Source organism: Lissotriton vulgaris, chromosome 4_1, assembly GCF_964263255.1.
Source record: "Lissotriton vulgaris chromosome 4_1, aLisVul1.2, whole genome shotgun sequence".
Lineage (NCBI taxonomy): Eukaryota > Metazoa > Chordata > Amphibia > Caudata > Salamandridae > Lissotriton > Lissotriton vulgaris.
In genome coordinates, this window is record NC_141691.1 from 25,684,495 (window position 1) to 25,695,860 (window position 11,366).

General features: G+C 41.6%; 1 protein-coding gene across 1 annotated transcript in view; it reads left to right on the plus strand.

Annotated features, from left to right (window-relative positions):
- LOC147718258 (nicotinamide N-methyltransferase-like) overlaps nucleotides 1–9,764 on the plus strand; it is a 71,391-nt gene extending 61,627 nt beyond the window's left edge. The window contains exon 3 of the mRNA XM_086918248.1: nucleotides 8,964–9,764. Coding sequence (XP_086774374.1) covers nucleotides 8,964–9,417 — 454 coding nt within the window. The 3' untranslated portion in view covers nucleotides 9,418–9,764. The remainder of the gene's footprint in view (nucleotides 1–8,963) is intronic.
- The last annotated feature ends 1,602 nt before the right edge of the window (nucleotides 9,765–11,366 follow it).

The following is an 11,366-nucleotide window of genomic DNA, read 5'->3' on the forward strand; positions in this document are numbered from 1 at the left end:
AAAGGGGTTAAGGACCCCTCCCAGTGGATTAAAAAGAAACCCTTTGGAAATTAGAAGGTAGGATACTGTAGTACCAGAGTTACCTATCGTAGGTAAGTCAGGTGCATTGGGCTGTAGGGGTGTTGGGAGCTGTTGTTGTTCTCAGTGGGAAACTTCAAGGAAATGCCACTGCTGGAAGAAAGAAGAAAGTCAAACACGTTTCAGGGACTTTATAGCTAGTAGGACATTAAATCATACAAAACCATGAAAACTCAGCCGCTATAGTTATTTGAGCTAACTATAACTCTTGCCCCTAAATACACTGCTGATGACGTCACATATTACATCATTCATGACATGGTCAGTGACATCCCTGATAACATCACTGATGACATCTCAGCATGTCTGTGAGCGGAGTGGAATTTAGTGCCCAGGCCTACTGGCGCAGGTATCCAGCTTTTGCAGACATTTTATCCAGCACCCCAACATCTAAAGAACCCCAAAATGAATACTTTATATGTCTTTGGGACAAATGTTCTAAGAGTAAAACAGGTAACCAGAGAGGATGAGGATTCATTAATAAATAAAAGTGACACATTGGATCAGAAGTTAATGCCAATGCCTTTCCATAGTATGATCTGACATTATAAAAGCCGAACGTCTCCAGCAAGAATCAGGGAACATGGACGGCTTAATGTTAACCTTTAATTCTAAGTTTATTACAGATAATCTAAAAGCCATGAATCTACAAATTCACTCATTTTTTGAATCTAGAATTATTTTTAGACAGAACAAAACTCTTACAGATGAGAGAAATGGTGTTTCACACGACCAAGAGGGGATGAACAACTTGCACTTTGTAGATTGACTGAATGAGCAGGGCATAGAGAATCTAACTACCAAAAGCACACATAGTCAAATAGACAGGGTACCCGTCCTCCTAGGATCTGATCCCCAAGTTACTCATGCTGCTCACCCACATAAGAAACACGTACATGAAACCCAGGTACTTTATATGATTGCTCTTCTGATACGCTTGTTGACTTAGCTTCAGAATCCCTGAAAATTGAATCTTTGAACATAGCTGGGCTCAATCAATACCTTGTAGAGCCAAATTGGCATGAGTATATTGGTAACTTTGACCTATGTCTCTTCCAGGAGACCTGGGCAATAGGGCTTCTACACAAATTTGGCCATATAACATTTACTACAAAAGCTCCACCATAAAAAAAGGTTGACCTTCGGGCGGCTTGATCAAAAATGTATGTAAACGTTACAGGGCTGTTTCCTGGCACCAACTCTGTTCTTACTGTATGTGATTGATCTGGTCCAGTACCTACCCATGATTCACCTAACCTCAGAGGTACCCATACCTGCACCTTAACATTCACAGATGATATAATCTAATTGTCCCAAACACCAAGGGGGCCATAAAACGTATTCAACACCCTCAACAATTACTACATATTAAAGAGCCTTGAGATAAACCCTACTAAAACCAAATACATGGCTATCGGACCACATAAAAGCTTCATAAATAAAATAGCTTTGAATGGGGTGCCCTTGGAGTGTGTTTCCAACTTTGTATGTCTGGGGGTTACGCTTAACTCAAATCTTTCATGGAAGCCATAAATAAATCCTAAAGCAAAACTCGATACCCATTGTAAGGAAACAATACTAAACTGTGTCAAAGGCTATTACCTCCGCTCTGTAAGTATGTACATTTACAGCCCAAGCAGCCGCCCTTTATGAATCAGAGTTAAAGGGAGGTGAAATTTTACAGCCTTGTTTTTTTGGGGAAAATACAATTTCAAGAATGTTTACATCTCTCCCCCAAAATACCCCAGTGATCACCTAACATACATTATTGGTATAAAAACACCGGAACATTTAGCAGCATGGAGATCACTACATTATTGGTATAGAATCTGGACTACTGTGGAATTAGAAACTTACAGGCAGACCTTGAGCGAACTATTGGAACTTTATGTTCATGTATCTTTTCCATGGTTGGCCCATATTCAAAATTGGCTCCTTGACTAAGGTGTGAGTAGGTTTTTGGTAATCCTCAACCTCCTGATGCCAGAATCAAAGAGCAAGCTAAAGCACATCTATTGGAATTTTACTTGGCACAAAGTGGCAAAGATACTTACTACACATTTTTTGTCTTTTAAAATGACACCGAGCTTGGCGCCATTTTTGGAAGAAATTGAACCTCATCTAGCAAAGATAATTTATCTGAAATTTAGATATGAGATCCTTCAGATAGATGCCTTTACAGCTAAATGGGCGATGTCTCAAACTAAGGAAAGGGACTCCAAGTGACCTTATGTCCATAAGGGGCTAACAAAGATATTGCACGTGTTTTATATTTTCTGTACAGCATATGTAATTCTAAGACGAAAATGGATTAAGCATCTATGTAAAAGATTGAATATCAGGAGTTACATAGTGAGGCTGGGAACACTAAAACCAGATAGCTCACAAGCTATTGTATTCAGCATTAGTAGATTTGTGTTGGTTGCCAGCTCTACAATGAAAAAGAGAGGGCTGCAATTTGTATATAAATATACTAGATTTGTCTTACTGCTTGTCTTTTTAATATATACTATGAATTATTGTTCTACTTCCGCTCAGACAAAGCCAATTTAGTAAGGATACTTTTCATTGCTTATTAGTTAAGTTTTAAATTATTTTTAGCATGATTTAACTCATTTTAATGTCAGTACAGGTTAACTGAGTAGGTATTTGCACATTATTTTAATCTGGACAACGCTTCATAGTACCGTGCCAACATGGGAATCTTAATTTGTATAATTTTTTGCACATTATTCCTTAGCGAAAATTGCACCTAATGATTGTACTTATACTTTACAGGAACAGGCACTGCAAGACATTTTCTAAACGGAAAGCTATCCAATGGAACAGCATTCCATTGCTTTATGCCTTATCACCTCCTGTAATGTATAACTAACTTTTCAAAATGTTTATACCAGAGTTGTGACCATAAACCAGTGATACTTTTCATTGATAATGATAAGAAAGGGGGGATGCCCCTTTCATGAATGGTCCTATTTGTGATTTGGAATGAGTTTTTACCAAGTTACAAATTGCAATTAGGACATGGCAAACCGTAACCAGAAGATATCGTACCATAACATAACTAAACATAACTTAACATAACTTAACATAACTTAACATAACTTAACCCTTTTTCTCACCTGTGGAACTCTTCAAGAAGCATGTTACTTTGCTCACAGATGTATCCCAGAAGGCAGACAGTCTCATCATGACCAACAAAATAGATCAGACATCTGTCACCCACTGAAGAGGAGCAACCAGCAGGGGCCAATAACATCTGTCAGCATCGAAAGCCAGGCCCATGCCATCCACTGCCAGTGAGGGGTTGGATAGGACTCATGGCTAGGAGATCCCTAATTGTTCCTGATGTTTCCCAGGCATCTGATGCTTCTTAGAGCGGGGGCACCCAGATCAGAGTGTTAGGTACCCTATTGCCACTCACCTTTCCAACATTCCAGGGGTCATTCAGCCGAGGGTCTGTAACCTGAGACAGAATAGGTGCCTGTTAAGCCAGGACTTCTCGTGTGAAACCACCTCCTCCCCCAACGGTTACACATTCTGTTTGTGTCATTCGTGGGCCTGCCCTGGTGCAGGTCTATGGCCTCTGTCTCCTTGACAGTGCAGGGATCACCTCCCGTTTTGGTAACAGATTCATCAGGGTTAAGATTGGGGTACACTGTTCTCAGAACAGGCAACCCCTGATTATCTGGGTCTCCATACTCTCTGTTTGGGAATAGTACTCCCAGAACCCTAAGCATTCACAGCAACATGGGAAGCCACCCTTTCCAGCTCATCTAACACCAGTGGTAAATCATCTGGAGACAAATTGTGACCATTCTATAGGCCACTTTCCCACCCCAGTCCAGGAACACCAGAGCAATAGGGCAATAATACAAAGACCTGCCCATAGGCCTGAGTTACCCTACACATCTGGTTGGTTTACTGCTCTGTGGGCACCAGTCCTTTCCACCACCATGGTCTGACTGGCACAGATATTTTTTGAGGAGTGACAGTATCACATTACCTATGACCTATCTGAAGTGGTGACTCCCACCCTCAGGGATAACAAGTTAACCCTTTGAATCTATCTCACAGCGGTGGGACACCCAGGCATGTTATTCCCTTTGTTTCTAGGAACTACATCCCCTTAAGGCCACAATGGCCATCTGTGTGTAGCTCCCACCAGTGGATGGTCTCTCAGAGCAGACCATTCCCCCTAACTTGTGCTCCAACCAGGAGCAATCAACGTGTCAGAGTAGAAAATATAGTGTTCACCCATTCATAGAACCAATGAAACAGGATTTATAAAATGCTGCTATTTACCCACAATGATATCCTGGCATTGGGGGACAAGATGCTAAGATTGAATAACCAGGTCTCGAGTTTCCCTCTGAATTCCTGAAGAGAAGGTGAGGTTTGGAGGTAGAGGATGAGGTGGAGGTGGTTTGAGGCCTTTGTCATGAAGTAGGAGAAGGAGCCTCCTCAACTGTTGATTCAGTGGGTGCAGGGGGTGTGATCAAGGATGTGGGGGTAGAGTGCAGGTGTCTGGAGGGTTGGTGGAATCTCAAGCATTTATGTGGGCTGGTCCTTGATTGTGCAGGACTTTTTCAAGTATTTGAATTGGCTTATCTTGTGAATGGAGATCCAGTGGAGTGTTTTTAAGTGAGGAATGATGTGGGTCCATTTGCAGAGTTGAGGGTGAGTCTGGCTGCTAAGTTCTCTATAGCCTGAAGTTTCTTAAGGAGGTGTGTGGTGATTCCTGCATAGAGTGTTGCATAGAAAACTAGTGACAAGGGTTGTATTAATGGTGCAACTGGTGGTGACTGAAAATCACTTGAAGATATTCCAGAGAATGCAGAGAAGGAGGAAGCAGGCAGAGGAGACTGCATTGATTTTATTTTTATGGTGAATTTGTGGTGCATGATGATGCCAAGGTTACAGGTGTGGTCAGTGGGGATAGGTGAGCGGTCCAGTACTGTAGGCCACCAGGAGTTGTTCCACGGGGAGTTGTTTCTGAAGAGCAGTACTTCTGAATTATCAGTGTTGAGTTTAAGGAAATTGCTTTTCATCCAGTTGGAAGTTGTCTGTCATGTTGGATAGGTCTTCAGATTGAGAGAGGATGACCTGTGTGTTGTCCGCGAAGGATACAATGTTAGTTCCATGGGTTCTCACAATGTTGACCGGGGTGTCTTGTAGGTGCTGAACAGAGGAGGGCTGAGTGATAAAACTTGAGGGATGAAGCAGAAGATGTTATTGGATTTTGAGGTGAAAGGTGATATGCAGACTCTTGAGTTCTTTTTTTCTGAAAACAAGTAATCCATTTGAGGGTACTCTCTTGAATTCTGACCTGATGAGGCATCTTGGTGGGACAAGGTTTCAAAGGCTGCTAAGAGGTCAAGGTAGACCAGGACACATACAAAAGAATGCTGCATTGAGGGTCTCCACCTATGAGGAATGTAGGTTGGGTCAGGCATACATCCTTTTGCTCTTGCATGCTGGAAGCTTTTAATGACTGTTTATTTTCATAGGAGTCTTATTGTCCTTATTAAGGCATGGGTACTTGCATGAGGACCACGTTCTTGACTTCGTATTGGAAGCCGCATCTGGTATATGACTGGCATGCTCCAGAGGCAGATGTGGAACATAGGAGTGTTTGTTTGTGTCCTCCTCAGTAGAGTGCCTCACAGTGGTGTAGAATTTAGTAGAGTTGTGTTTTGTTTAGTTGTATAGAGTGGAGTAGAATGTTGTAAAGTGGAGTGGCATAGAATAGTGTCATGTAGAGTGGCTCAGACTACGGTAAATGGTCATACAGTGGATCAGAGCGGAGCGGCATAGCATAGAGTGAAGTGAATTGTCATAAAGTGGGATGCTGTTTTGTAAAGTAGAGTGCTATGGAGTGCGTAGCACAGAGTGGATTAAAGTTTCATAGAACGCAGTGGTCTGTCATAGAGAGATCTGGCATGGAGTGTTATCGAGTGTCAAAAACTGTCATAGAGTGTCGTAGAGTTGAGAGCCATGGAGGGGGGTTGAGTAGAGTGGTATAGAGTAGAGTAGTAGTGTGCAGTGGATTAGACTGGAGAAGTTTGTCATAGGGTAGAGTGAAGTAAATTAGGTTGGAGTTGCATAGAGGGAGTTGCTCAGAGTTTTGTTGAGGGGCGCACAGTGGCAGAGTGTAATAGAGCATTACATAGTGACATAAACTGTAGAACAGTGTTGCCCAGTGGAGTGGCATAGAGTGGAGTAGAGTTTGGTAGAATAGAGAGGTTAAAGTGTCATAGAGTGGAGTATAGCATTGTCGAACCCAGTAGACTGCAGTGGCATAGACTTGAGTTGTGTAGAGTTCCGTGACATACATAACGTATTGTATTGTACAGTGTCATGTTGTGGCATACAGTGCTGTGGCACACAGTGGAGCGGCTTAGAGTGGTGTGGTGTAGAGTATTGTGGCTTACAGTTACCTAGCGTGGAGTGGAGTGGCACAGAGTGTGGTGGTATATAGTGGAATAGAAGTTGCATACATTGGAGTGGAGTAGAGTGGCATAAGGTGGAAAATTGAACTGGAGTGGAGTGCCATAGAGTGCAGAGCTGTACAATTCAATAGTGGGGTGGACTGGCATACACTGGAGTGGCATAGAGTGAAATCGCATATAGTGGATTTGCATAGAGTGGATAGTCCTGCCCATAGGCCTGAGTTACCCTACACATCTGTTTGGTTTACTGCTCTGTGGGCACCAGTCCTTTCCACCACCATGGTCTGACTGGCACAGATATTTTTTGAGGAGTGACAGTATCACATTACCTATGACCTATTGGAAGTGGTGACTCCCACCCTCAGGGATAACAAGTTAACCCTTTGAATCTATCTCACAGCGGTGGGACACCCAGGCATGTTATTCCCTTTGTTTCTAGGAACTACATCCCCTTAAGGCCACACTGGCCATCTGTGTGGAGCTCCCACCAGTGGATGGTCTCTCAGAGCAGACCATTCCCCCTAACTTGTGCTCCAACCAGGAGCAATCAACGTGTCAGAGTAGAAAATATAGTGTTCACCTATTCTTAGAATCAATGACACAGGATTTAGAATAGCATATAATGGAGTGGTGGACAGTCTAGTGGATAGGTATTGAGTGGATAAGAGTGACACGCTACAGATTGCAGTGTTATAGTTTTGTATAGCATAAAGTGGAATGGCAGAGAGTAGATTGCATAGTGTGTTGTAGAGTTTGTTTGAGGGAGAGGTGTTGAGCAGTGGCCAGGGTGGCTGACTCCAGAGCATGTGGCTTGAGGTTCAATCCCCGGCACCAGGTCAGCCTCATGTGACTCTGGGTAATAGCTCACTTTACCTCCCCGATGGCCTGCAGCAGCTTGAAACCCTTAATTGCTGAAATGTTTGCGCCTTACAAATAGGAATTATTATTGGAGTGAAGTGACTTGTCATAGAGTGGAGTGTACTGATGTGTCGTACAGTGGAGTGCGGTTTTGTACAGTGGAATGGGGTGGCAAGGCATAGATTTTAGTTTAAAAAGACGTGGTGTGAAAATGGATGAATGGATGTACATGACATTTGGCAAACGTTTAGAATATGGTGTGCAGAGTAATGGCAGGCAGTGTCATGCGCTGCAATGTGTTTTTCCAGATTTACCAAGCAACCCAGGGTGACACATGGTGGTCTTGCATTGCTTGGTAAATCTGACTAAGTATTGTGTGATGTATTCTGCAGGGTGCACCACGGTGACTTTGTGGTAAACTGTGGTACATGCCAATGACAAGGCAGTATATGACTAGCGATGGGTGGAATGAAATGGCAGAATTTGGCAACTCGCGCATTTGTAGACTGAGCTCTGGCCAAATTCGTCCATCCGCTGCATGGCAGAATTTTTTCCCCATAAGTTTCCAGGATTGAGAATGAGATTTGCCATCCCCTAGTGGCATTTTATAACATGGGCATTTGCAGTGGTTGCAACCAGAGGGATGCCTTATGAGTAGATTTGCTAGTGCTTGAGAAGATTTTCCACTCGAGCGGCAGCAAAATCAACTGGAATGGCAGGGTACTCTTGTACACCACACAGTGCTATTCACGCAGAATTTTCAGTGCTGTTTATACAACTGGCTCTAAATTGCAGCACAAACAGTGCAACATGCATATTTCCACCCATTTGCCGAACTCAGCAGAATCATGCATAGTTCTTATTTAACTCCGTGGAAATCTGCAAGTTCCACCTAACCCTTTATGTGAACGGCTAATGGCTGCCTTTGCAAAATTACAGGCAGCCATATTATTTTTACTACACTTTAGCTGTGTTCTGGGTTACACCAAAAATATAAGTCATTTTGCTTTTATGTTGTCCCTTCTTATTACCACTTTATTAAAGTGGTGATAAGTAGGGAAATGTATTTATATTTTTCTATCTACTTATACAAATATTTATGGAGTGCCACTCATATTTAATTTTTTAATACATCCTAGGTAGTACTCTGTGATTTAAAAAAATATATATATAGAGAATATATAGAATCATTTTTATAATTTTCCTTACCTGTTAACAATTTAATAAAGTTAAAGGTAAGGAGTATATATAAAACCCCATCTATATCTAAGCCTCTAAATCAGAAAACAACTTAAAAATTAGTTGTGGCCACAGATATCACTATGTTCAAATGACTTATAAGTTTAAAATACTTACCCTACTTACCTCTACTTCTCAAAAGGGTAATCTTCACACCATAATTTATAATCTTGTCAAATTTCCTCCAAATCCGTTGAGCTGTTTTTAATCGCTGCGTGCAATACACATTTCTATCTAAAGGGTCAATAGGGCAAAACATGTTTGCCCCCAATAACTTGTAAGAAAAGAACATGTTTTTATCAGTGATAAATCCAAATTGTTTTTTTTCTTTTTTAGGGATACTTGGCCTGAGAAGCAAAAGGTGGTACAAAGAAAAATCAAGGACATCCTTAAATATGATGCCAGCAAAAGTAACCCCTTGTCTCCCACCACCCTGCCTCAGGCTGACTGCTTGATTTTGCCTCATTGTTTGGAGATCCACATGACAGATAAAGAAGGGTTCTGCAGTGCTTTAAGAAATTTCTCAACACTGTTAAAAAATGGAGGGCATTTAATAATGATAGGGTGCCTTGAAGCAACTTTTTACATGGTTGCCGGTTTTAAGTTTCCTCATCTATGTATTGATGAAAGTTTTGTCAGGAAAGCACTAAGCGAGGCTGACTATGTCATTGAGAAGCTGCAGGTGTTTCCTAGGAAGGTTAATCAATTGCATGATGTTGTAGATTACAGCAGTGCAATACTTGTTCATGCTCGAAAATCAACACCAGTTTCATGTACAGATGAACCTTAATTGATAGACATAATGTCTACAAAGAGGAAATTAATAGTTTGTTCCTCAGCTGAATCAAGTTTCTTCTGTCTTCTCCTTTGTTGACCCTAATGCTTCTGACACCAGTGGTGCTCTGCTCTCTGCCTCTCCTCACTGCTTTTGCTGGGACCACTTTCCCTTGGCTCTGCAAGGTTCTGTTTCAGTCAATATCCCCTTGTTCTTTACTGCAAAGTAAAATGGGTTGTGGCTCAATCAATAACAACTGGAAAGAGTGTTGATTTGATCTTTCATTTGATTCCATTTTGCAGCTGAAAAGATGTATTACATATTACAATAAAATCTTGTGTGGTTTGTTCCACAATGCTATAGCTCTGAGTGTGTGTGTCCATGTTCATTATTTTGTAATACACTATGCAATGGGGTGGAAGCATTCACTTCTGCGGACTTTAATACATATTTAAAAGACTGTCTATTAACTGAACTACTGCAACAGCAAGGACAGTCCATCCTGCTTCATTCCCTTCTCTCACCCTTCCTTTCCTCTGAACAACCACCCTTTTTACCCATCCCCCCACCCTAGACACCCTGCTCCTTTTATTCCCTGCAGACATCTTATGTATTGTTAAGACATTTTACAATGGCCTATTAGTGGGCGATCTATGGGCCTGATTTCTATTTTGACATGTTGCCCATCCATCCTCTGTGATGGAGGGTTCAATCCATGCGTCTTCAAATGGACATGTAATTCACACACTTGAGATGACTGGACAAAGTAATCACACCAGCAGACCACACTCTAAGGCACACTTCCTTTCATACCATGAACTTGTACCTTTCTCCTTTGTAAGCTGCAAGAAATAGGGTGTATGTGTTGCCTTGTACTACTGCTGTATGGTTTTATTTATTCTCGCCACTAATCTAGATATTTCTAAAATTATATTTTTATCTGCCCCATGTCCGAAAAAAGCTACCCCAGATTTTCAGATACAGAATTAAATGTTATGCTAGAGGAGCTATTTAGAATAGAGCTATAATTGTTGGTGCCCGTGTACACCTTTTACTGAGAAAAGGCAAATGTGAGAGAGTTGTCACAAGTGTGAATGCTGTTGCTAACAACAGGCACTCCGAGGGGGAATCTGCAAGGGAGAGTTCTCTCACTCCCTGGCTTTGAATCCTCTACATTGAGGGTTTTGCAGGAATCCCTGGTGGATTTGAGATTGTCATTGAGCAACTCTGATCTCATGTGTTCATACTCCTATATATATAAATATTTGTCATGTTTTCATTTTTTAAGGTGCATTTTTACCTAAAGAAAACAACAATCTAATTGTCATAGTATATCATCTCTTCCTTCTCACTTAGTAATCTCTGTCCCCCCACGCACCACCAGGTGCAAGCTCGCCCTGTCAGGGCCCCCTTACTTGCATGTCCACCACCCTTTTCATGTATCGTTAACTGACATAATCTTTGCACCAAATGATTGAATGAATGAATGTTGGATTTATAGAGCGTGTGGTTACCCAGAAGCGTCCCGGCGCTGTACCACTATGGAACCCGTCCTGGCTTTCCCTGTAAGATGGTCCCTTACTGGGCATCCCCGGCGGTGATGGGGCCGGAGGGGAGATTAAGCAAGCTATTGCCCAGAGTTGCAGCATGGGACCCCATGGTTAGAGTGGCACAGAGGCGAGATTTAATAATAATAATAATAATAATAATAATAATAGTAATCATAATGATGATATAACATTCTTTACATTATATTTTCAACTTTGATTGAACTCATGTTTATAATTCAAAAACAAGTAGCTATAGCTCATAATTCAATTCAGATTCAAGATTGTGATTGTATTCAATTAGATTTGATCATCACATTGCAATGAATAACGATGCATTCTAAAAATACAATAATTATAACATATGGAACGCAATGTGGCCTGGAAGAAATTGGATTAATATTTGGTGTGGGCTAC